The 26,980-nt window shown below is 43.2% G+C and overlaps 1 protein-coding gene across 3 annotated transcripts in view; it reads left to right on the top strand.

Annotated features, from left to right (window-relative positions):
* The first annotated feature begins 2,620 nt into the window (after nucleotides 1-2,620).
* prickle1a (prickle homolog 1a) overlaps nucleotides 2,621-26,980 on the top strand; it is a 24,615-nt gene continuing 255 nt past the window's right edge. The window contains exons 1-9 of one of the 3 annotated variants that reach the window (XM_027140944.2): nucleotides 2,621-2,913; nucleotides 10,407-10,583; nucleotides 19,665-19,847; nucleotides 22,099-22,212; nucleotides 23,675-23,812; nucleotides 23,897-24,100; nucleotides 24,230-24,416; nucleotides 24,876-25,724; nucleotides 25,835-26,980. The exon at nucleotides 25,835-26,980 is cut by the window's right edge and continues 255 nt beyond it. In XM_027140944.2, coding sequence (XP_026996745.1) covers nucleotides 19,674-19,847; nucleotides 22,099-22,212; nucleotides 23,675-23,812; nucleotides 23,897-24,100; nucleotides 24,230-24,416; nucleotides 24,876-25,724; nucleotides 25,835-26,676 — 2,508 coding nt within the window. In that variant the 5' untranslated portion in view covers nucleotides 2,621-2,913; nucleotides 10,407-10,583; nucleotides 19,665-19,673 and the 3' untranslated portion in view covers nucleotides 26,677-26,980. Of the gene's footprint in view, nucleotides 2,914-10,406; nucleotides 10,584-15,796; nucleotides 16,069-19,664; nucleotides 19,848-22,098; nucleotides 22,213-23,674; nucleotides 23,813-23,896; nucleotides 24,101-24,229; nucleotides 24,417-24,875; nucleotides 25,725-25,834 lie in introns of those variants that run through there. The other 2 variants (XM_027140943.2, XM_027140945.2) reach the window with 2 other exon arrangements.

The raw sequence follows: 26,980 nt of genomic DNA, 5'->3' as shown, positions 1-26,980 counted from the left end.
AGTTTGCATGTTCTCCCCGTGCCTCGGGGGTTTCCTCCGGGTACTCCGGTTTCCTCCCCCGGTCCAAAGACATGCATGGTAGGTTGATTGGCATCTCTGGAAAATTGTCCGTAGTGTGTGTGTGTGAGAGTGAATGAGAGTGTGTGTGTGCCCTGTGATGGGTTGGCACTCCGTCCAGGGTGTATCCTGCCTCGATGCCCGATGACGCCTGAGATAGGCACAGGCTCCCCGTGACCCGAGAAGTTCGGATAAGCGGTAGAAGATGAATGAATGAAACAGAAAGAGAGTTTTTTCACCTTTTCGGTGTATTTATACCGGCAAGTCCGACTACAGTGAAACTAATATAAAAGGTATGCAGTTATGAGCGTGAGGAATGTAAAAATTCCTCTGACTCAGATCCGTAGACTTAATCTTGAGGGTTAAATTATAACCGCTCCATTAGACGTGTGTGCCGATGTAAACACCGTATTTTAATAAATACGACGCAGATCCTGGGATAAACTCGCTTTAAAACAGCTCTCGCTACTGACGCATGCCATAAAAACCACAGAAAGCTAAAATATAAACGGCAACGTAAGTACGTCGTAGAACCAAGAAGACCATCATGACTCGTGAGACCATCTTTAAGTAAGTTTACAGCTTAATCGTGTCGTCGAAAGCATTTTTTACGACTCGGCCATAAATATCGAGTGAGATAAAAGAGCGAGATAAAAGTACTCCAGACCAAGACCAGATAAGATCGAGTGAAAGAGGCTACGCTTTAGGCTAATGCGTTAGCATGTCTTCAGGCATACTGGCTCACTTCAATCACAAGGCTTTAGCTACAGATATGATATCTGTTACTGTGGCCATTACTGAGAGAAAGGCTGAGTCACTGAATGCCTCTTTAAACACTATTTACAGCGGAAGATAGCCACGGGTGCTTCGGCTAGGAAAACGTAGCACGGATGCCACGGATTTTAAACCTTTTACACGTTTCATCGGCTAATCTGTATGTTCCTGTAACGTGGTACAGTAAAGCTGCCAAATCGTTTCTGATCGTTTAAGCCATGCTTTCTGTGTAACCTAAGAGACGATCTGTCACGAGAAGCTGATCCGTCAAAACGTTTTATTACAGATGACAGAGATAAATGCGCTCTGAAGATATGTGCACCGATAAAAAGTTTTCCCTGCAGCTGATTTTACACCTGGTGTATATTTTCCCTACCGGTGTCTTCAGGTCAAGATTTGCTCTATAGCACACATAGTAGATGGTAGAGTGGAATATTTCGACTTTTTATATATATATTTCTGACAGATGAGACAGAAAAGAGCTTTACTTTTTTAATCAAAAAGATTAGCTCCATCTGGTCCATATGAAGTTACTTAACAACAATATGCTGGTTATTGTGCTGTGAACTGGCAATCGTGCACAATGTGATTGACGGGTTTTGCCCGGAACCTGGTCCTACTTAGCCTCGTCTGACGTAGGCCGACACACACATCGGTCAGCAGGTCATAACCTCAGCCGACCTCGGTCCCGGAGCCTGAAACTGACCCTCGGGTCAACAGACTCGCAAATGAGCGTATGTTTATTAGCACAAAAGCAACAAATATGTGACCGGTACATACTTACCATAGCTGTCAGCAGTCAAGTGGTCACTTATTCGACCGCTGAGCCTGTTACGCAATCTGACCGATGCGGAAAACGTTAATTAAGACCTTGACTATGACCGAAAAATCTAATCCAGACATGCAAATATCGGATCGCGTTCGGCCGCTTCGTTCCGTATAAAGTCTTGCCATCGCCATGTCGGTTTACCAGTCAGACCAAAGTGGTTGGAATTGGGTTACAGTGAACACTGAAATTTGGACTCTTTCCGTGTGCCGTGTGGAAGGCGAACGGAGCCTTTAAGAGCCGATCGGGTTTCCGTAAAGCCTACAGCAGGCCGTGACTGGGAAAGGACACCACAGGAGGCCAGCCACTGTTGAGATAAGCCCACGCACTTTAGGAATGTAGAGGCAGAGACCGAGAGATAGAGGAGGCCGTGCCGAGAGCTGAGCTGTAAGTGCTTTGCATACTGACAGAAAATTCATATAGTCAGACCATAACAACGTAAAGAACCCTTGGATGCATCGTGCATTGCTGTAATGTTTTTTTTTTTTTTAAATGTTGTAACAGGATACACTAAACTTCTGTACATCTTCTGTAGCTTTAGTAAATAATGTTCCCGAAAACGTGCACGACGTGTACCTTTAAAATCACGATCGTGACCGCGAGCTTCGTCCGATCATCGTTAGCTTAAATCGATTAAAAGTACGATACGTTCTCATTACCGCATAAAATACAGACAGTATACATTAGGTATGTTTTAATTGCACCGACACAGTGACATGGACAGGTACAGGATGTGTGTGTGTTTTTTTTTCCCCTGAGTGCATATATTAGAAATGACTAACATTTACATTTAATACTTATAGTTGATGTTATAAGGATATAATGAAGGTTATGCTGCTCTGAATCTATCACTTCAAGCTCGCTCCAGTCCAGACAGCCAAGAATGTGATTCTCTGTGAAGGGAGGAGGGTGGATCTAAACCAATAGGCTCGGAGCAGCAGAGCTCATGTCATTTTTTTCTCTGTGTTCCTGATTCAGGACAGAGAAGTACACTCTGCTGCAGAGGGAGCACCCAGTCAGTAGCACGACTTCGTATCAAGAGGATTCGGTGATATCGAGGTTGTATTAGTTTGTAGCTGAGGCTCGGACATGTTGCCAGGGGCTCTTCACAGGACTATGTGCGTTCGTCCGGACGCGGCGCTCTGATTCACGCGTGAGGGACGGTTTAACACCAATGACACTCAAGCACAACTGCGACCTCAGATAAAGGACTATTGGGCTCAGGAGCGTTAGTGTGTCCGTGGCTAAACTTTCACGTAAGTCTCTTTTAACTCTGCATCGTTTTGAATGCATGTGCACAGAAATGCAAACTAGTCGAAATTACACCGGGACGCACACATGCACGAGTGTGTTGTGTTGTGTTTGTTGTGTTGTGTTGTGTTGTCCTGGTCTTACTTTTCATGCACGCGTGAGGTGAGTACTCAGTATTATAGACCTAATCGGATACTATAATTAATCGTCAAAGCAGTAACACTTATCTTTAACTTTTTTGCCTGTTATCAAAGTATACTTTGAACTAAATAATTAAGACGTGTCTGCGGATCGTCTAGCCGGCGTATCTGGTGTGGTGGGAGATTTCTTGCGTGTGTAGGCAAGTCGTTAAAAGAGCGCGTGTCGAAAAAAAAAGCCGAGCATACGGTGGCCTTGTGCCTGAGGCTCAGCTGTTGCCTGTCACTTCGGTGCCAACTGCTTTTCACAGGGTGCCGTAACCATTAGACATTTTAAAGCTTAGCCTCGGCCTTATCCGTGTCTTCTCATCTAAAAAAAAAAAAAAAAAAAAAAAAAAAAAGTTAACGAGCGTGACATATGACGCTTTGAGCACAGGTTTAATCACATGTTATGTAAGACTCGTCAGTAAGATAGGATTCGTCACTTCAGTTCCTTTGCTGGACCACTTTCATAGCTTGTACAACTTTAATAAAGTCACCAAGCTGTACTGAGCTTAAATATAGATACCAAATTGTCCTTGTCCTTGTCTGTAATATCAAAAAAATATTTTTTATAATTTTCTACGTCTCTTACCTGGGAAGGTGACTGTGTTATACCGTTAACTAACGTTTAGCCCCGAAGCCCAGTTATGCACTGTAAAGAATTCACATTAATGCTACAAAAAAATACCACCGATTAAAAGAAAAATGATAAAGTTTGATACCTTATTTCTGAGAATGCGCAGGACTATAAAAAAATCTCAGACTGTCCACATGGCAGACATTTAAACCGCATGTTACAGTATTGTTGACAAAATACACCTGAACAGTCAGTAACTAATGTGTTCCTAAACTTCAATAAAAATGGTTTTAAAACGTTTGTTCGATGTTATCAGGCATAAATACTAAAATTTACATGCATTTTTACTTACACAACTTGTAGAAACACTGCAGTGCCCTCTGGTGGTTATATCGGGTATTACTTGCACGCTGAATGCTAATATTTGGCAATGAGAATCTTACCTTAGTTGTTGTTGTTGTTGTTGTTGTTGTTGTTATTATTATTATTATTATTATCATTATTAATAAACTTAATAATAAATAAAGGTTATTAAATGCAAACTAAACGTGCTTCTCTATGAATAGAATGTGACACTTTATCCCTATAAAAGAAATAAAAATGGCCTAGATTTGTAATTAGCTACAAAGCTCCAGATGCTGGTCAAGCAAAATCTAACATCTAGGCTTATTTTATTTGTTTAATATTTATTTTTTGCTGTTAAAATCTACCAAGCTTAATAAATAAACACACACACACACACACACACACACACACACACACACACACACACACACACACACACTCTCTCTCTCTCTCTCTCTCTCTCTCTCTCTCTCTCTCTCTCTGACTGGCTCCTTGTGTCTTTGCCAAATGGCAGGAGAGACTCCATGAAGTCTCTGACTCCATATGAGTGCTTTACCATCACAGCTCAAGTCCCTCACACAGGAGGACATTAATATAAATGTGTTTCACTCGGTGCTGATTGGAGCGAGATAACAGGCACATGTCTACGTTTCAGTGTAAACGGACGGAACACGGTGCGCTTACGTACGTGCCATAGGAGCCGACAGTTAATCCCCAGTGCCAACGTGTGTACGTCTCTCTGTTGATTTAATGCCTGGGCTGGCGCAATATATACAGAGGGGCGTTTGTGCAAGCTCAAATTAATCACCGTTTGCCTACTCGTGTGCTCCAAACCCAGACCCTCTGGCACTCTTTCATATGGTCCATCTAGGGGAGAAAAGAGAGGAAAGGGGAGAAGAAAAGTGGCTGAATAAACTCGTGGCACTCAGAATAACACTGTCTTTCATAGCTGAGACAAGAAGCAGTGACTAGACCTTCCTGTTGCAGACGGGCTGCAGGGGCAAGGCTCCAAAAAAGCAGGTTTCTGCCCCTCTAGTTGCTCTAGAATATGTGGCTTGTTGAGTCAACGGTGGTCTACGTGTATGTGGCCGCTTAGCGCCATGTGAATTGCTCTTGGATCAGATAGAAGCTATCAGTGTGGTCGGTCAACCTGGAAGAAAAAACAAACACTCGCTGAAATGAAAGATTCCAGCCTGCGTTCCTTTTTGTATCAGAACCCACAGCATCATGAGACACGACCTTTATACTGTACATTAACGTTCATTTATCTAGATCGAATTATGAGTGAGACCAAATAGAATCCGATGATTAAAAGGGACTATAATGTGAAAATTCTCGGGTCGGGGTTCGATTCCCGCCTCCGCCTTGTGTGTGTGGAGTTTGCCTGTTCTCCCCTTGCCTCGGGGGTTTCCTCCGGGTACTCCGGTTTCCTCCCCCGGTCCAAAGACATGCATGGTAGGTTGATTGGCATCTCTGGAAAATTGTCCGTAGTGTGTGAGTGAATGAGAGTGTGTGTGTGCCCTGTGATGGGTTGGCACTCCGTCCAGGGTGTATCCTGCCTCGATGCCCGATGCCCGCTGAGGTAGACACAGGCTCCCCGTGACCCGAGAAAATGAATGAATGAATGAATGAATTTAACAGTGACAAAGTAAAGGCTTCATTCCACAAACCACTCAGAATCAGAGACTTGGGGCTGAAGAGAGCTTCCTGAGATGACGTGTAGGATCACCGGGTGGTTGAGAAGGTGGGATTGTGTTTGGAGTTTTAATAAAATGCAGCACTACATTTTTTCGCTGTTTATACAAATATCAATATTATATAAAAGCTCAAGATTAATATTAGACTTTAGGAAAAAGAAACCTTGAGAGGAACCAGACTGAAAAGTGAACCTCATCCTCATCTGGGTGACACCGGAGGGTGCGATTATAAACTGTTATAAACACCAGAGAGTGTTATTATGAATAATGTCCTTTCTACAGTCAGATACAGTCTGATCATTGTGTATTGATGAGGAGGTCATTGTCCTCAGAGACCACATGGAGTCGGCATCTTCTCTTCCAATGTGTGAAATCTTCATAAAGAGGAATCACAACTGGAGCTGGAACATCTCTGGATGTCTCAGGATCCTCACAGGGTTGGTCTCTTCTCACTGAAGGTCTGAAGTCTTCATGATACAGAACACAACTGGAGCTGGAACATCTCTGCATGTCTCAGGATGGGTAGATAAAGAGAAACAAGTGGAGAGGAATGAGTAGATAGATGAATGTGGTCACATGACAGGACTTTGTTGTACATATCATCTGGTGAAATTTGCACTCTGTATTGTTACCGAAGGCGAATGTGTCACGGTTGGTGGCAGAAACACATTTAAACAAGTTACAAGTTTCTTTATAAGATATAAACCTGACATCCGCGTCGTCACGGTAACCTGCAGACCTTTAGTTTGTGTTTAAAAGTGTGTTTTATTTGGAGTCGTATGTTAGAACTCATGACTGTTACTTTCTCCTAAAGACAGGGGTAGTAATGTGATGTTGAAGCAACACACACACACAACACATACACACACACACACACACACACACAACACACACACAACACATACACACAACACACACACAACACATACACACAACACACACACAACACATACACACAACACACACACAACACATACACACACAACACATACACACAACACACACACAACACATACAAACATCACATACACAACACACACAACACATACACACAACACACACAACACATACACACAACAGACACACACATACACACACAACACATACACACAGATACACACACAACACACACAACACACACACAACGACAACAACCCTAGCCCACAAATACACCACAACACATCCACAACACACCACCCCACACACCCACATACCCATACCAGACACACACACAACACACACAACACATACACCAACACACGACACCACATACCCTCACCACAAACACATACACATGCACGCACAACACACACAACACACGCACGCACAACACACACAACACACACACAACACATAAACACAACAGACACAACACATACACACAACACATACACACAACACAACACACACAACACATACACACAACAGACACAACACACACACAACACATACACACATGCACAACACACACAACACATACACACAACACACACACAAACACACAACTCATACACACACACACAAAACACAAACAACACATACACACAACACATACAACACACACACACACACACATACAACACACAGACACACACACCAAAACAAGCCGTGTGGTTCTGTGTAGAAACACTAGACCTGATCTCGACTCCTTATACAAATAAATATCTTAAATACAATCTCTTATATTCTACATTAGATGAAAGTTCAGATGTTAATCAGCCGCAATACTCATCACTCCAATCACCCCCTGCACCCCCCCCCCCCAGTGCCAAGAAGCATACGCACCCGTAAGCTGAAGTGAATTAGAACCGACTCGTGGAACAGAAACACACCGCTCCTACTTTTAACGCCATTTATTTTATCACCTCACACTTTCTAATTGCTGACTCTAACGAAGGCTTCGGCAGAAAGTGGTTTTAATCGACGCTGCTTTGGAGATTAAAGAGATTTAGCTTTGGAGCTTTTAGCTTTTGTAGATTTTGCTTTGTCGGCTTATGACATAGTACTTACCGTTACTCTGTACTCTCTGGAGTTAATTAGCTTATTCCTGCTAATCAGGCTAGAACAGATTAGATGCTTTAAGGTCAGGACTTATTTAAGGTCAGCCATATTTATATTCAGCATCCAAACAAAAATACACCATCATAATCCTACATGTTCTCCATTCCGTTTGTGCATAAAGGATCTCAGTAACAGACAGTGAAGGAAGCCAGACGTAGTCTATCTGTGGTACCGTCTGGGAAAACAGCGGCTCGGTTGTTCTTTGTAATCACATAAAGTTATGTGAAGAGCACATGCTCATGTTCCTGACCACTAATAAGGGCCTATTTGTCATCCAGCTAATGCAGATTACTTGCATTAGGAATGGAATGTCGGATCTACGTGCCGTGCCGTGCCGTGTCGTGTCGTGCCATGAGACCCATGCGACACTTCACGGAATGGACTGACGGGTGATTATTATTATTATTATTATTATTATTATTATTATTAGAAGCATATGAGCAAAAGATGTGTCACCTTTCGAATATTTGAAAAGAATTCGGAGGGTCGAGGCATCCTGTGGCATTTGATCATCAGCAGAATCCTGCTTACTTGTGCTTCTGCCTTGGGAAAATAATCATTCATTCATTTATTCATTTTCTACCGCTTATCCGAACTTCTCGGGTCACGGGGAGCCTGTGCCTATCTAAGGCGTCATCGGGCATCGAGGCAGGATACACCCTGGACGGAGTGCCAACCCATCGCAGGGCACACACACACACACACTCTCATTCACTCACACACACTCACACACTACGGACAATTTTCCAGAGATGCCAATCAACCTACCATACATGTCTTTGGACCGGGGGAGGAAACCGGAGTACCCGGAGGAAACCCCCGAGGCACGGGGAGAACATGCAAACTACGCACACACAGGGCGGAGGCGGGAATCGAACCCCGACCCTGGAGGTGTGAGGCGAACATGCTAACCACTAAGCCACCGTGCCCCGGAAAATAATCAGATGGTGGAAATTTAACACTGAACACTGGTACACAGCAATCTGACCCCATTTTGTGTCTTCTAAGATGGTTAAGGCTCTGGGTTGTTGATCGGAGGATCAGGGTTCAAGACCCACCACAGCCAAGCTGCCACTGCTGGGCCCTTGAGCGAGGCCCTCAACTCCTCCCTGCTCCAGAGGGTGCTGTATCATAGCTGCCCCTGCACTCTGACCCCAACCACCACAGTTGGGGTATGTGAAAAAGAAAAGAATTCCACCGTACTGTAATGTATATGTGGTGATAATAAAGGCTTCTATTCCCGTACAGTTTCTGACCGTAGATCATCGGTTTCTATATACAGTCGTTTGTCAGCTCCACTCCGTCGAGGAACACGCACTTCTGTAGTGACGTGCAGACGGTGCAAACGGTGCATCTGGGGGTTTCCAAACAACACGGTAACACGAGTAGCGCTTACTAAAAAATCTGTGTGATTAAAATCCGATAAGTCTTAATCTGGTTTAAGAGCTCGGCGTACGCTGTAGACAGGAGCACTGGAATAATCAGATAAATACTGACATCCGATACTGATCCGATTATTTGTAGGTATGTACCGTAAGTACTCTCATTGTCACGGCCGTAGCGGGTTCGACGACCGAAAATATCTAACCCGCGACGATGTGTGATTAGGAACTGACACTGATAAAGGAGTACAGGAGGATTAACAGCCGTGTACCGTGTACCGTGAACCTGAGAAGTCTAATAAAGGGTCCAGTGTGTATAAGTACTTATTTTTAAATACGGTATTTGCTGCGTTTTAGTCTTTACCGAGGCGGACGAGTCGGTGAGCCGAGTCAGTCTTATGACTTAGTTTTATGACAGATTTGAGCGTCAGTGTCAGTAGGATCTGGGGTCAACATACAGGTGGGTCAATATTGACTAAAGCAGGATGAGGACAAACCTCCCAGTGTCATCCTCCAGCCCACAATGGTGCAGAGGGAGGGGGTGACAAAGACGAGTGTCTTGCCTCCGGCACATGAGACGGGGGTTCAAAGAGTGCTGAGTTTGTTTGGAATGCTCACACTGTCTTCCTGTTTGAGGGTGAATGAAAACATCGGAATGGCAGACAACCAGATGTGCATCGGATGACACACAAGCGTGCACACACACACACACACACACACACACACATAGTGAACGGACACACCCGTTATTTACTACCAGCTCATATGCTTTCACCGACGTGCTTTAACAGACGATGCCGTCCGAGTGCTTGAGGTTTAACAGACGTTTGTTTGACACCACATCAAAAAATTTATCTAGTTATTTTTGTGCTGATTTTACTTTTAGGACTGTACACAATTCCAACAAACAACTTGTACCAATCAAGACTGATGGCTGTGATGTCTAACGATAAAAACCACAGTGAAGAAACTAGTTGCAAACTCTAGCAACTGCTAGCATTAAGAAAATCTGTTTAATGTGTTTAATGGAAAGGATCGGTGACTTCCACCATAAACTGTAACCTCGGTCTGTTCGGGTCAACAGTCTGCAGTGTTTGATTTGCTTTGGAAAGAACAACAGGAAACTGGAGTAAAGGTTTGTAGAGGGTTGACCTTTGGAGGAAGAATAAAATGCAATTTAGTGCTCACAATAGGCAGACAGAGAGGCAACAGCCACATGTGGCTTGTAAGAGACAATGAAACTCTTTTTTTTTACAGGGTGACGTTGCGACCCTGAGTCAGCATCGGCTGGGTGAAGTTACCGGGGTCACTCTAGACCATTGCCATGGTCAAGAAGCCCCTAGACAATAAAAAAACATCCTATCGTCTTAGTGCCACAGGTCAAATCCATCAACACCATCGGTGTATCGCTGACATCGGTTTAACACGACACAGGTTTGTATACTTTACCAAGAACCCCAGACATCTAACCTTCCTGTGTATTTATTTAGCAGACTGTCATATCTAGCCCTATCTACGACGGATACACACCGAGATCCTGATAATCATATACAGTGAGGAGCTTTGTTTCTTTTTGTTTAAAGTGAATAATAAACAGAAGGTTGGAGAATTTTTGAAAGAAAGTAAACGAATTTCGAATCTTGAATATTTAATTTAATATCCGCACCGTTTTTTAGGTTACGGTTTACTTTTAAGCAAACGTACGATACGACCAGGTTAACTGTTCGTTTGGTGTAATAAGAGGTCAAATTAGATGAATCACCGATGCATTTGATGTGAAATCGTACAGGACGAAACAGGAGGTTTCGGACCGTCCGTGTCTGCTCGGGTGCACGATGCGATAAAAAATGTAAAATTCATGGAAATATTTAAACGGTTCTACTTTTCTCTCCAATTATCGTCTGGGATCTAATATGTCGCTAAGAAACGAATGCAAAATAGAGTCAGACTCTGAACCTCGCTGTACATCTGTAATATCTATAAGAGGTCTCGCGTCTGAGAGCAATCAGGAGTATTTCGGTTAGGGTTGAACTCGACCACCTTTTGCCTTTTATAATTTCGGTGTAATGATTTAAATTGTACCCCATTAAAGCCGGGTCTACAGTGAATCCCCCGGCAGACAGACCACTGAGTCTTCTCCTGGTGCAGTGCCACTGAGGCATGTGTTCGATTAGCCGGATATATAATACTGTAACGGAGCGCTTCTCTGAGGAATGTTAATGATTCGAAGGATCACGGGCTGAGAAACGTTGACACCTGTATTGTCGAATGTGGGGCCCATTAGATTATTCCTTTTGAAGTGTTGGGAGACTGGAACTGGAAACACTTCATTCATTCACTTTCTACCGCTTATCCAAACTTCTCGGGTCACGGGGAGCCTGTGCCTATCTCAGGTGTCATCGGGCATCGAGGCAGGATACACCCTGGACGGAGTGCCAACCCATCACAGGGCACACACACACTCTCATTCACTCACACGCTCACACGCTACGGACAATTTTCCAGAGATGCCAATCAACCTACCATGCATGTCTTTGGACCGGCGGAGGAAACCGGAGTACCCGGAGGAAACCCCCGAGGCACGGGGAGAACATGCAAACTCCACACACACAAGGTGGAGGTGGGAATCGAACCCCCGACCCTGGAGGTGTGAGGCGGACGTGCTAACCATTAAGCCACCGTGTCCCCCATACTGGAAACACTTTTTCAGATTAATTCCAATCCTCACCGGCGTTTCACACGTCGGAGTAGATAAATGAACACGTTGACGTTTTAGCGATTTGGGTTTTTGTCCTACTGTTGCGTCAATACACTATAGTACTTTACTCTATAACACAAAATCTTCTATCGGAATATAGCCGTTCGGATTAAATGCTCCCTTTGTTCAAGCGTACCGTATGTGTGTAGATTACCACGTGGTCTTTGTGTATAGAGTGACGATATAAAAGGACTTCCTACCTCACGACAGTGTAGGAATGTGTCGGCCCACCTCTTATTGTTCCCGACGAGCTCCGCTCTTTACAACTAGGTGAGAAAGAGTCAAACAGAGGGTGAAATACAATGTCTCGTCGTATAACCTGGTAGAGCTGATCTCCATAAATTCCTTGGATTTGTATGAAATTAAACACAATCGCTCCCGCTTACAAACCATGTTACTGTATTATTAGAACAAGAGGAAATTCTATATATGATCTATAACAAATTTTAGTAGAGGCGATACATTTATGACGTTTGCTAATGCAGATTTCACAATGCTTAAATGAAGTGACGTGACGTGACATACGGCGACCCAGAATTTGTTCTCTGCATTTAACCCATCCAAAGTGCACACACACACACCGTGAACACACACCCGGAGCAGTGGGCAGCCATTTATGCTGCGGTGCCCAGGGAGCAGTTGGCCGATTCGGTGCCTTGCTCAAGGGCACCTCAGTCGTGGTATTGCCGGCCCGAGACTCGAACCCACAACCTAAGGGTTAGGAGTCAAACTCTCTAACCATTAGGCCACGACTTCCCCCGATTATTTGGAAATTATTATATTTTCAAGGAGTTGACGCAAACCTTCCATGCTATCTGAACACAAGACAGCTTAACCGGTCCTAAAGGGGTTATCTGAAGGTTATAGGAGCGCAGAGTGACCCAGGTCTTGTCAGCACCAATGTGGCACAGTCTATATCAGAGCAACACTCCATCAGTTGACCTTTCCTCCTCTACTCATGAGCAAAGGGCTGTTACAGTAGGGTGATGGTCCTTTATTGGCCTTTATGGCTCTTCCTTTGTTATGCTTGTGTTTTGATAATGGCCATTGGTAGGTCATTAAAGTCTTGAAACAGCCTTACTGTTATAAGAAGGCTAGCACACAAACTTAGGCACTAACTTAAACAATGGCTGTGAACTGCAATAAATAGCAGTACACTGACGAGACATAACCTTGTCTGAGGATCGTTGCAATTTTTTACTGGCATGTCCTAACAGGGTGAGAAGAGTCTTTTCAGATGCAATGAACTCTATCACTAAACAAGGACATGCAAAGTACCCGGAACTTTCATCCACATAAGAAATCGAGTAAACTTTGGAAATGTAATGTTTGACCAAAGTGAAAAGCAAATGACCATGTGATAGTTGGCCCACATTGTGTAGAATTTAGGACACTGTCAAATATAGGGCACTATTCTGAGAGCCAGATCTATGCTTCAATTCCTCGGAGAAGGAGAAACTGGGTGGATCGAGATTGCGACTTCAGGACACGGTTTTGTTCCGGCCTGCGCCGTAGTATTTCGACTATGAGATGCGTATCGAAGCCGGGACGAGTTAGGTCAGAGCGTCTGTTTTACAGTTCAAAGAAGGTAAAACCAGGTGTGAGCTGCTGTTTGGGTCATTCTGAGCACGAGCGAGCAGAAAAGGAGGGGTGGGGTGGGGTGGAGTCAGAGAGAGAAGGGGGGCAGGAGATTTATGACGCCGTGTAGCTAAGGAACAACTAGGGGTCAGGGATGCGTGACTTGTGTTCTTTTATATTTCACAAGTATTTCAGGTCAACCCTGACCTGTGAAACAAGAGCTAGTACTCTAACAATAGAAGCCAGAAGTGTTAGCGGCACTACCTAAATCACTTCGACAGATCTTGACATTTTGTAGGATTTTAATGCACGGGTAATTCAAGCGAAGGCAATTCGAAATAAACAAATAAATAATTAACTCACCTTATTTGTACTTTGAGGATTTTTCCCCAAGCGGCGTGAAGAAAGGAAAGGAGAAGGAAAGTATTTCCGTCTATGACATAATTAGCATGTATAGAACGAGGCAGAAGTCGATCCGTGCTTCGGGTCAATCTGGCATCGACTTATGGCACATGACAAGAACTTTTATTAGGGTGTAGTAACAGAGAACCGTTCCCTCTGTAATTAAAGAGGTGTGAAAAACTCATGCCTGTTGCCAGAGTCTGCACCTAGTAAAACCTTTTTTTAATAGTTTCAGAGGTGCTCCCTACTACTGGTCTTTAGGTTTAATTGCAAGCTCCGCCATTAAGCCATCTGGGCCTCGAGGCCACTGGGAACGTTTCATAATTCTCCATAATTGCTTGGTTTTTTTCTGTTAATAAAATTGAATATTTTCTCAATCCAGTAAGATCTTGTAAGATCGCCTGTCTGCTGAAGACAGAGGTCACTCAGCATTTTCAACACTCCCAAGCCAAGCCTCATGAATGCCTTCACAGCAGGATGTGGGCTTGTTTATCTCTCAAAGACTTGCTAATGCAAGGGAGTGTGAACTCTTTCTTCTTCTCACTCTGAACACAAAAGCCTGGAGTTTGGGCTGAATCCTGCTGGAATTGAGTGTCCATGTCCTTGACTGCATCAATGGCTTTGCCTACGGAAAAGAAAAAAAAATAATTTATCAGTCATTGCGTGGAAGTTAAACATCCCAAAGCCAGAAGCTGTACATCAAAGATGAACCTGCATCACAGTTGAATTAGCCAGGGTGTATAATCATACACCTTTTTTTCAGACTTCAGAGGGAGCTTTGGTTTCATGAGCGAAAACGCCTTAGCTTGCAGTGCAACCGTTTTGGACTACCCACAAAGACCACCCTGGGAAGGGTTGAATTCATTCTCCTCCATCATCCATCGTTTAGGAAGCAAGCACCTCGGACTCAACTTCAAGCTTTGTTTATTGAAACAACAGAAAGGCCTCCAACTTTTGCACATTCCTCAGGAAATTATAGAGATGATGAGGTCAACTATGCTTTAAGTTAGAACCTTGAGGTTTTCTCATTTTGGGGGAGGTTGCATCATAATTTGGCTTGGTTCGAAAAAAAAAAAATAAATTCAACAAGTGTACTTTAAGGGACAGGGTTTTTATCGACAAGAAGCCCAGCGGTACTCCGAGTACACTGCAAGTAATCATGAAACTTCCTCGTGGAAGTGGTTGATCTGGATAAGACCTAGTCCTTGATATGATTGATATGGAAATATTCCCACAGGGTTGCATATACTGTAGGGCTTTATTTTATGCACGGTGACATGGACCTGTTGACATGATTGACTTGTAGCTTGGGTTTCAATTCAGCTTTGTTATAGAGGAAAGCTGTCTGAAATTGGCCAGTTTTGGTAGTTTAAATGCACGAGTTAATGAAGCAACCGAGGTCCCAAGGGACATGGCACGGGGTTCTAATGATGACACGTTATTGACACGTCAGTACAGTAGCTTCGGATGTGTAACCGTACATCCTTAGACATTCTGATTCTAAACGGCTATTCGTCGGAAATGTCACGGATAGAGAAGATACTTTGACGTTGTCCTTCTCACACCACGTAAGCTTTTTTACGGGATAAACGTATAGTTATGCCACATAATCTGAACATAGACAGAATTCTCAGCTCTGCTCCTGAATCAAGCAGGACCATGTTGCCCTTTTAATACTTCAACACCAGGCTCATTAATGCACATGCCAAGATTATGCAAGATTAACCAAGCGAAGCTTCGGTTAAATGTTTGTATATTCTGACGTAAGAAGAAACCCCTGAGGAAATTATTCATTGTTTAATGTGTATTATATAGAGGTGTAATATGAAGTGTAATATATAGAGAGGGGGGGGCTGAAGCTGAATGGCTGAGGTGGGGTTAGAAGGGAGTGGCTTCCAGCTGAAGCTCCACAGGAGTGCAGTAAGTGCTGGAGCCATCTGGTTAAGCCACTCTTCTTTCGCTCACGCGCTCTCTCACGTCTCCAGCCGTGTGCTGGATTCACACATCGATCAGACTGACATTACTGGAAGGAAATGCAACAGGAGGCCACGAGGATCTAGCAACTGGATTTTAGATATGAAAAGACTGGAACATGTTACTCCTGACATCATGTGATCCAGGGATCTGTTTACAATAAAAAAAACGACAGAAGGAGAGTTTTCAAGAACTGTATTTTAAAAGGTAAGATAAAGAAAAGTAAAAAGTGTGTCGTGTTCATGCCGATCTGTTTCTTAATGAGGAATAATAATAAGATGACTTTGTGTCAGGAAAAGCTCTACTTTCTAGAAATAGGTTTCCGTAGTCGCTTATTTTATTTTATTTTAAATGCCGCCCTATATTTAAGGTCGAGTGTGGGATAGAGGCATCTGTGTAAATGCTGGCAACACTGAATATAAAGCGTGGTGTGTCAGAGGTAGAAAAGTGTGTGACTGACCTCAGAGAAACCGTGAGTAAATACCAGCGAGTCCTAGTCGACTGCAGGATGAAAGCCTGCCTGAGTACAGGTGGTCATTTTCTAGCTACAATGACAAGCCTTTCAGCCATTTGGCCATGGAATAGTATGTTGGTTGTGCCGTAATGGGGTGTTTTTTTTGGACTCTAAGCTATGATTTTAGCACTTTTACATGATGAACAATCAGGTAGATCTCAACACACGATTCGATAATTTGTAAGTATTCATGTGACTTAGAAGCCGACGCTAGTGGACGGCGAAAAGGACACGGACTGTTTACGGTTATTATTTATTCTATGTCTTTACCGTCGTATACATGTACATGTACAAATAGTCCTCTTGTATGCTTCGGATCTTCCTTTCTGTGCTTGTAGAAAGAAGAGTGAGTAGAATTGCTTTTAGCAATTCTATATATATATATATATATATAATCCCTAACAGACAATAGGATATAGACTTGTTGACTCAATGATCTAATCCTGACTGCTGTAGTGGAGAGAAACTTTCATTTGTGGAACACTGAGACTTTTAAGAGCTTAGAACCGCTGCCGAGGATCATGTTCTTGACATCAGAGCCTTAGCCAGGTTCCCAGAGCTGACGGTATTTTGCACTGTTCCAAATCGACCGAGGTTCGGAAAGGAATATAGAGTTTCTTGGATTTTAAAAAGTCACCTGTTGCAAAAAACAAACAAACTTTAGTTCGGTTTATCGGTTTGGGGTGAATTAATTCATAATAACCACATAAAGGAACATAACTATGTCTGTTGTCCTTGAAGTAATGGGGGGAAAATACTTTTTAGTGTGATCTTTTTAAGATAAAAACATTAATTCGATACCTATAGATAAACACGGCTATTAGCGAGTCAGGAAATTTTATGTTGTTAGGATCGAGCTCGGCGCTTCCAGATACACGTTAGCCATTCCTGTATGGCATTGCTTTTACAGCTGATATCTGTTTACATCAGATTTCACAAATGTTAATAGTTAACGTTGACGGCAGTCTCCATCCGTGCGAGTGTGTGTGAGTGTGTGTATGTGTGGTAGTTTACCCCCTCAGACCCCCTGTGCACAGCCTCTAGCTGAGGGATTCAGACTCTCCGTGGGTGGATCTAAAAGATATGCATCTTGGCCTCCCAAAGCCATGTTAACAAGTTTTTTTTTTCTAACAAAAGAAATGGATGTTAAACACTCACTGCTAGAAGAATAATACATTTGGAAAGGGCCACACATGTTCACATGCATGAAAAAAACAGGCTTTCTACCACCCGGTGGTCCATGAAACAGGGCAGAGTTCGTTATCCTGAAATCCACCATGGAGTGCAAATGCTGATGAAATAAAAAAGAGTGAAATTATTTGTATGAGTATGATGTTCAGCCTAAGGTGCGTCGACAGGTTATGCGGCGGGTAAATGAATTCAGATAGAATTTCAACACAGGGGAACGACCCGAGGTCGTTAAAAAAAAAGCCGGATTCCTTTTGCTTTGCAACTTATTTAAGGTTTAGTTTTAACCCCTTAAACCCCTCTACGCGTGTCCGTGGGTCCGTCTCAAATTCCCGAGTCTCGTAAACTACATACCTTTCCTGGTGGTTTCAGTGCGGTTACTGAATGATTAATAGTAGTTACTGAATAATGTGCTTTAAGGTGAATAACAGAATAACAAGCCAGGAGTCGAAAGGGTTAAATATCTGAAGGAAATGGGAAGATTTTTTATGTTTTTCGGTGGGACTAAAGGATCTTGTCTGGCTGGTTAACAAATTAATGAAGAGATAAAAATCTGAAAATGCCAAAAGATCTTAGATTAACCAAAACAAACAAACAAATAAACAAACAAACAAATCCAAAATCTGGTAATCTGAGCAGTTCAACAGGCTAATAATAAGCTTCTATCTTTTTATTTATTTATTTATTTATTCATTCATTAATTTTTTTATTTTTATTGTTCATAATTACAACAGCCTCGTGCAGCTCAATGCTGTTGTCGAGTGAACGGTTCAGACTTGTCTGCCTAAGCCTGGGCTAAGCCGATCGTCTCAATGAATGACTAACTTCGACTCGCTCTCTGTGAGACTATTCAGAGCGCCATCCGACACAATGCGTTACAAGTGGCACTTCATACAGTGGATACGTTAATCTTTGTTCGGTGTGTGAATAGTAGCAGGTCAGATAGTCTGAACAGTCATGAATATGCAGCACGTTGGCTCAAACTATCGTGCCACTTCAAAGGGTGCAATCAGATGTGCCTGGCTTTCTCAGCTGTCCACTTAACCACAGCAGGGAGTGAAGAGGAGGAGGAGGAGGAGGAGGAGGAGGAGGAGGAGGAGGGGTGCTAAAGTGGTGACTGGAGCTGACTGAAGTCACAGAACTACACAACTATTTATGATCGATGGACATGTCTGGAAAAGTCATTTAAACAAAGTCTTTTTTTTTATTTATTTATTTTTATTTCAACACATCATGACAGAATGCAGAATTTTCACATCTCTATACAATAAAAATGTTAAGAATTTTTTGTTTTAAGAAAAGCACATAACTGCGAGTCAGGCTTTTTGGTAAAAGTGTTTACATTTACAGTAACATTTAGCAGAAGCCCTTATCCAGAGAGACTTACATTTTTTTATTTATCTCATTTTTTTAATACAACCGAGCATTTGAGGTTTAAGGGCCTTGCTCAGGGGCCCAGCAGTGGCAGCTTGGTAAACATAGGAATCGAACTTACAACCTTCCAATTGATAGCCCAACACCACATCCCACACAAAGTTCGAAAGCAAACTTTACATTTAAAAAAATCAGCGGTGAAAAAAGAAAGACGACATAATCATCAGACAATTGTCTAAAGCAGCGTCCTACTAATTGTAGTAGACTTCTATCAAATAAAAGAGGATGTACGTGGCTATGCTAGTTGTTTTCTTCTTGATTTCATATATTCTTCTTGGTTTCCTGATTTTATTCCACCTTTTTTATTTTAAATACATTTAACATAAGAGATCATACAGAATGTTCACGGTCAAGTAGAGTCATAAAATGTAAATAATGCGTACAAAGTCAGTATTTTTTTCCTCCTGCATTAGTGAAGGACTATAGAGTACATGCGACCACACAAGTGCTCCTAATGCTGCATAGTCGTATCGGCAGTTACGCTAAACGTCAATAGCAGAAAACCGGCCTGTTTTCTCCATTAAAGTAAAACTATGAATCATAGCTGCTGCGAAAGCCAAAATCAGCCTAATGTGTGTCGAGTAATGAGCACTGGAGCTTCACCGACCGTAGTCAGACTCAGGATATAGTTTGGTACATAACAAAATGCCTTTTTTTTTATCTCTAGGAAGTTTGCATGATGAACCTGGAGAATCCTGGTGGTTTCCACAGGAGCGGGAAGCATCTGGACATGGATCAAAAGGTCGGGAAGCTCACGTTCGGATTTCAGAGAAGCTCTACCTCGGACGATGATTCAGGCTGTGCTTTGGAGGAGTACGCCTGGGTTCCACCTGGACTACGACCAGAACAGGTGATCCTTTTGTTGAATGCTCTTACTGTCTGTGCACATCCACACTCGTCTCAAACAAAACAACACCTACAGAGCTGATGAAAGCCTCATCGAACAGATGGATGGAATAACCGGCAGTACAGATAAAAGACGTGGGGAAGTAAACGTCTCATCCGGGTGTCCCGTCGACGGGTCGGACGTCCGGATGAACAGACTTTAGAGAGTGCAACGCTCTTCAAACGGTCCTGAGTTATATACAAAACGAAGATTAATCACTCGATCGAGTGAGCAAGCTTGTTCTAATTCATTCTAATTAGATCAGCCAACTCATTTGTTAGGGAAGCGGAGCATTTTGTAGGCATCACCCCACAGGCACTTGGAAACAGGATATGCTGTTTTTTATTTACAAACTGTTTCATGGAAAGTCTGCAAGTCATTATGGCAAGCTGGCAGACAATGGCCTAAAGCAATCGACACTAACTGCCAGCTAAGCGAACAGTATGAGGAACACTCGGGGCAACGGCTGTTTTCTGTACTGGCCTGTCTGCAAAGGCAGGCTTCTCGTGACTGAAAATGTGATGATGTGGCGCTTTTCCAAGTCAACAGCGAAGGCCTTAACAGTTATCTCACAGGCTTTCTAATCCCCCTACTCGTCTGAGAAGCACATATGACTGCAATCAAGGGTGAGGGGCGAGAACAGGGTCTAAAGCAATATAAGCCTAAAATCCAAACACTGCCTTTGTGTTAAATGCAAAGAACAACTGTAATGTCTTTACAGCTGCCGTTCCGTAAATTACCCCAAAACATTATAGGTGATCATTGCCGGGAAGTACACAGATACTCAAAAAAACACTGTTAACTAGTTGCCCAAGGGAGAGGAGTGGGTGGTAATATTAGCATGAAATGAGCATGATTTACGTTACTGCTCATTGTCAGGTTTAAATAGCAGCCTGAATAACAGCAGGATGCTGCTTAAGCAGGAGGAGACAAGCCCGATCCTCTTTATCTGCTGAATGTTACGACCAGCACTCATAAACTCATGCCCCTTACCGAGGTCACCAGCTAGAGGGGAAAAAACAGTAAAGAAAGCATCTTCGGCTCGCACAGAATGAAAAATAGTCGTATAGACCCTTCACAGCAAGTCGGTAGCAGTAATAAATTTATCAGAGATAAGTGGCAGGCCCTTCTGTTCATAGACATGATATAATGGATATGTAATGGAGGTTACTAAATCTGGTGTAAATTCCAGTTGTCCTTCAGGTGCTGATAGGAGATGTTAGATTGTCGTTTGTCAAGAGTGATATAACAGTGTGCCATTATATATTCTGAAGTTATAGCTTAGAGGCACTTACTTAATATGATACAGACATGCACTGTGTGTGTGTGGGGGGGGGGAGACTGTATAGAGGATGTTTACCCAGACACAATACAGTCAAACAGCAAGATAAGGTTTCGTTCAATGTTCAATTCACAAAACATTCTGAGATTATTTTAAATCTAATGAAATTTAATACATTAATCCAATGTTCCATGGAGACTTGCTGTAGCCTAGAAGATATCTCAGTCCAGCTTTAATCCACACAATGAAGGCATCAAGCTGCTGAGATGTCTTCTAGTGAAAAGAGTAAATTAGTGTTCGGTAATACAAAAGACTCTGGAGGTGTTGAAATCCGTCCACGACAGGTTTTTATCACCCGGTTGAGCAAAAGGCTCTGAATATACCTTCATTCTGACATGACATTTCACAATCCTGTAATCCACTGACTATTCGATTGAAGCACCAGTGAACATACATATGCACCTGCTCAAATGCAGGTGTGATCTTCAGTCATTTCCAGTCAGTGAGGTTAAGCATGTCCAGGCTGGTGAAATGTGTCATTCCAGGACAAGTTTGATCCCCTCGGGAGCAGGACAGCCTGACCGACTAATATTTCAGTAACAGCTTATAAAATCAGTCCAGCCAGCTAGTTAGCGGTTAATGTATGTAACGATAGATGTTAAATTAGGGCATATACTTAAACTGAGCTTTATTGATGTAATAATACACATTATTAGTAAAACTAAAGTGTACTAAAGCTATTCGAGAAAAAAACGACGATCTACTACAACGAAAGACAGCTGACATAATGGTATCATCTTGTATTAGGTTACAGTTATTAGCATTTGCTACCAGCCTCCAAAAACAGGGTTCATGTTGGTGTAATTACTTCCAAAAGCTTTGTCTGAGATCATTGTTCATTTGTAATTTCAACTCTCCCTATCGGCTTTGCAGGTCCAGCTGTACTTCTCCTGTTTGCCAGAGGATAAGGTTCCCTATGTTAACAGCCCAGGAGAGAAATACCGCATCAAACAGCTCTTGTATCAACTGCCTCCCCATGACAATGAGGTAAGCTAAACTGGAATAAAAGGTATTATGGTACTATGGAGTATGATGGTCAATAAGAGTATATAAAATTCATTCATTCGGGTCACGGGGAGCCTGTGCCTATCACAGGCATCATCGGGCATCGAGGCTGGATACACCCTGGACGGAGTGCCAACCCATCGCAGGGCACACACACACTCTCATTCACTCACACACAATTTTCCAGAGATGCCAATCAACCTACCATGCATGTCTTTGGACCGGGGGAGGAAACCGGAGTACCCGGAGGTAACCCCCGAGGCACGGGGAGAACATGCAAACTCCACACACACAAGGTGGAGGTGGGAATCGAACCCCAACCCTGGAGGTGTGAGGCAAACGTGCTAACCACTAAGCCACAGTGCCCCCTAGTATATAATATATTATTATTTGCTCAAGAGTAGGTAAGTTCAGCTTGAGGAGATCAGCATGAGGAGAACATCAGTGCAAGAGCAAAGGCAGTGTTTGTCTAGATTGTGTTGCCACCCTTTCTGCTGTGCATCCTCCAAATACATATCACGAATTTCTAGAAAACTTGTTCAGGTTAAGACCTGTAGAAAATAGATACACTACAGCCGGCTAAGTCTATTTCACACTTCTATATTGCTATTTAAAAGCTAAGCTAGATTCGGGTGCACAGAGTTACTTTGAAGCAGGAGCCCTATAGCAGTTTGGGGTTAAGTGCCTTGCTCAAGGCAGTAATAGCTATGATCAAAGGAAGGATGTTAGGATTCTAGTCCCCAGATACCAGGCCTAAGTCAACAAGCCATCTCTAGAGCAAGGAAACCTCCAGCTCTGCTTCTCTGGTTTGAAGCCATAACCCACAAGGGCACCACCACCTCCAGCGAGACCCAAAGAAACAGAGCTAATATAAAGCCTCTATTGTTTCACCCATTGTTGAATGAAAATCTGCTTGTGCATCACATTTCAGACCCCACTCAAATTGCTTGTTAAGGATGAACCAGTGTGGGTGCCGGTTAACCTCATGCGTTTTCATACCTCGCCTTGTTCACTGGATTCCTCTTTGCCATTACAGAGGACATCTTTGTTTCCTTGTTCGTCTGTGGGTGTGGGTACAATGAGACATTTGAGCTGGTAATTTTATGATGTTGCTGGGGGACTCGACACAACATGTGGCACAGAGATTCCTCACATTGCTGTGGTTTACTAGCAGAGGCCAGAGTGTGTAAGGACACTTCCCTGATGTACGGTGTGTGTACCACAATTATCGCTCTGAAGTACTATCGCATTGCCTTCTTTGTCTCAGGTTTGCTGCAAATGTCTGGCTCGAGAACAAGCCTCATTTCTCTGAACATTTCCCACCATCTCATTAAACAAAATCACTGATAGCTAACGACCCAACAGAAGAAGCAGAGGTTCCTGAATGCTTTATCTTGAGAACTGGACCACAGATATTAACCACAAATATGAAATCCTGTCTCAGGTACGCTATTGCCAGTCCCTTGGCGAGGAAGAAAAGAAGGAGCTACACATGTTCAGTGTGCAGAGAAAAAAGGAGGCACTGGGGCGAGGAACTCTAAAGTTACTGCCTAGGGCCATGCTTCACGCGATCTGTGAACATGTAAGTTTTCAGTCACAATTATGATTATTCATAGAAGCAGTTCATTGACACAAAAGTAACCTACCTTTTTTATTCGAACTTCAGTGTGGGGAGAACGTCGGTGGAGGAGAGATGGCAGTGTTCGCTTCAAGAGCAGGACCTGGACTGTGTTGGCATCCAGCGTGTTTCGCATGCTCAACGTGTAACGAGCTTCTGGTGGATCTCATTTATTTCTATCATGATGGGAAGATTCATTGTGGAAGACATCATGCTGAATTGCTGAAGCCTCGCTGTTCAGCCTGTGATGAGGTAACCCTCAAATTCTCACACTATATTTTAAACGTACGAAACTTGAGGTCATTTTTCTTGAGGTCATGAACTTCCAGATCTAGATATTTTCAGCTTCTAAAAATGAAACAATACTCTATATTTTGTCAGATTATCTTCGACGACGAGTGCACGGAGGCAGAGGGCCGTCACTGGCACATGAAGCACTTTTCCTGCTTTGAATGTGAAACCATTCTGGGTGGTCAGAGGTACATCATGAAAGATGGTCGACCCTACTGTTGTGGGTGCTTCGAGTCTCTGTACGCCGAATACTGTGAGGCCTGTGGAGAACACATTGGTAAGTCAAAAGTCTATTTTGTGCCGCCATTTCTTTTGGGAGGCAGTAATGTCAGTGTTTTCACACGAAGCTTTACGATGCTGACTCATATTTAATAACCATAATCTATTACTCAGACATACACTTTTCCATGAATAATAGATTACATCATTTTAGCTGGCAATATGCCCATGACTGCAAAATTAAATCAGAGCTCTTCTTATACAAGTCCAAATTACTCTGCATGAACGATTAGGTAGTGATTAGATCGATTGCATCGATGGCAAAATAACACATTAAAGTGAAGCCCTTGTAAACCCTTCATTTCTAAATTATATTTTACAATTGCCAAAAATCACCAAGCTCACGGTTGCATGATTATCATCACCAAACATTTTACAATTCCAATTTTCTACACCTTTACTACTTTTGTGGTAAATATCTACCCACGTCATCCTAATTCCGGCTCTTTTTATTTAGGGGTAGACCATGCTCAGATGACATATGATGGTCTCCATTGGCATGCTACGGATGAGTGCTTCAGCTGTGCCCAGTGCAAAACATCCTTGCTCGGTTGCCCCTTCCTGCCGAGACAAGGTCGCATCTATTGTTCCAAATCTTGTAGTCTGGGGGAGGATGTCCATGCCTCAGACTCGTCAGATTCTGCCTTTCAATCTGGCAGGTCTCGTGAATCCCGTCGCAGTGTCAGAACAGGAAAGAGCAGTCGTTCTGCAGACCAATGCCGCCAGTCTCTGCTCTTCTCACCTGCCGGAAACTACAAGTTCCCTGGTTTCTCTGGCAACGCAGAAGACACTTTGTCAAACAAGCTGTCCCATTTGAACTTATCAGACGAGCATTTTTGGAGGACCAGAGAGGAACAGGAAGTACCTGAGGACCATGAAGAATGGGCTGAGCATGAAGACTATATGACTCAACTAATTCTTAAGTTTGGAGAGCATGGAATCTTCCAGCAACAAGAAGACAACAGACCAAATGATCCTTGGGTGACTGACTCTGAAATCAAACAGAAGGTGGAGTCAAAGATTTCAAGCAATGGTGGCAACAGCAGTCTGGGCAGTAAAAGGTACAAGACAGACATGTACTGGACACATTCCCAAGATGGGCTGGGAGACTCTGCATATGGCAGTCATCCCGGACCTGCTAGCAGCAGGAAAATCCAGGAGCTTGATCTGGAACATGGTGCCAACTTCAAGCATGATGAAAAGCAGTGGTATAATGACTCACTGGAATGCATCACGGATGGACTTAAACAGCAGGAACGGAGTGTCCGAGACTCCATGGACTCTCTAGCGCTATCTAATATCACAGGTGAGTATATCAACAAATAAAAAACAGAGAGAAAGGTGATACATGTTTGGGAAAATACAGTTCATGAACAAAACATAATTCTCACTGAGATTTGATCTCTTTTATTACAGGTGCCTCAGTGGAAGTGGATTTTAAAGAGAAACATGTACCCTTTTTGTTACAAAACTTCACAAATCTGGAGAAACAGGATTGTGAAAAAACAAGCAACATGGGAACTCTCAACTCTTCAATGCTGCACAGGAGCGCCAACTCCCTCAAGAGCCTTACGTCTGAGCTGGAGCACATAGAAGTAGTAGAGGAAGAACCAGAAGAGGTGATCCCCCTCCCAGAGGAACGACCCATTACTCCAGTTCTGCGGAGGTCCAGATCTCAGACGAGGCCTCACCAGGTCAAGTTCTCCGATGACGTTGTGGACAACGGACACTACGGAGACGTAGAGGTACGACAGCCTCCGATGAGCGAACGCACTCGGAGAAGGGTGTACCATTTCGAAGAACAGGACGAGCGACACCGCCGGCATCACCGTAACCGCAGACGAAGGAGCCGGAAGTCTCGGTCTGACAATGCACTGCACATAGTACCCAAAGAGCAGGCACGTATGTGCTACAGAGAGGACTATCTCCAGCGTGGTCCTGTTCCTACACCTCAGTATGTTCAGCACTCCAACGCCCATGCGAACTCCGATTACGGCTTGCAGAACCAGGCTGCCGAAAAGTTCTGTCGTCTTTATGGAGACGACGACGACTGGTGCTCTACTTGCTCATCATCTTCCTCTGAATCCGAGGAGGAAGGTTTCTTCTTGGGTCAACCTATTCCACAACCCAGGCAGCCGAGATATCAGTATTATGCTTCCCAAAATCAACTTCCCAATCAAGTATCCATACCTTACGGCGCAAGGACAAATTCCAAAAAGAAGCGAGGACATAAGGGGAAAAACTGTATAATTTCATAGACTGTGTAGAATCCAAAATAGTCACCAGTACGTTGCAATACAATAGTTTTAGCGCCCGCATTTTATCCGCCTGCATTCAGCAAGTCAGCACTGACCCTAGCTCAAAACATTTCCGCAGTATTTTTGATGAACAAGTCCGATGCATTCTTGAAAAGTCATTGTCTTGCAATTCAGTAATATTCCATGTATTAAAAAAAAATGCTATGTTTATTCAATAATTGGTCACTCGGTCATTGACGTATCGAAAGATTATATTTATAAAGTACCATATATAAATGAGTGAATATTTAACAGTGCAAATATG

Source organism: Tachysurus fulvidraco, chromosome 10 (genome assembly GCF_022655615.1).
Source record: "Tachysurus fulvidraco isolate hzauxx_2018 chromosome 10, HZAU_PFXX_2.0, whole genome shotgun sequence".
Taxonomy (NCBI): domain Eukaryota; kingdom Metazoa; phylum Chordata; class Actinopteri; order Siluriformes; family Bagridae; genus Tachysurus; species Tachysurus fulvidraco.
The sequence above is the reverse complement of the archived record's forward strand: the minus strand, read 5'-3'. Positions and strand labels throughout refer to the sequence as shown.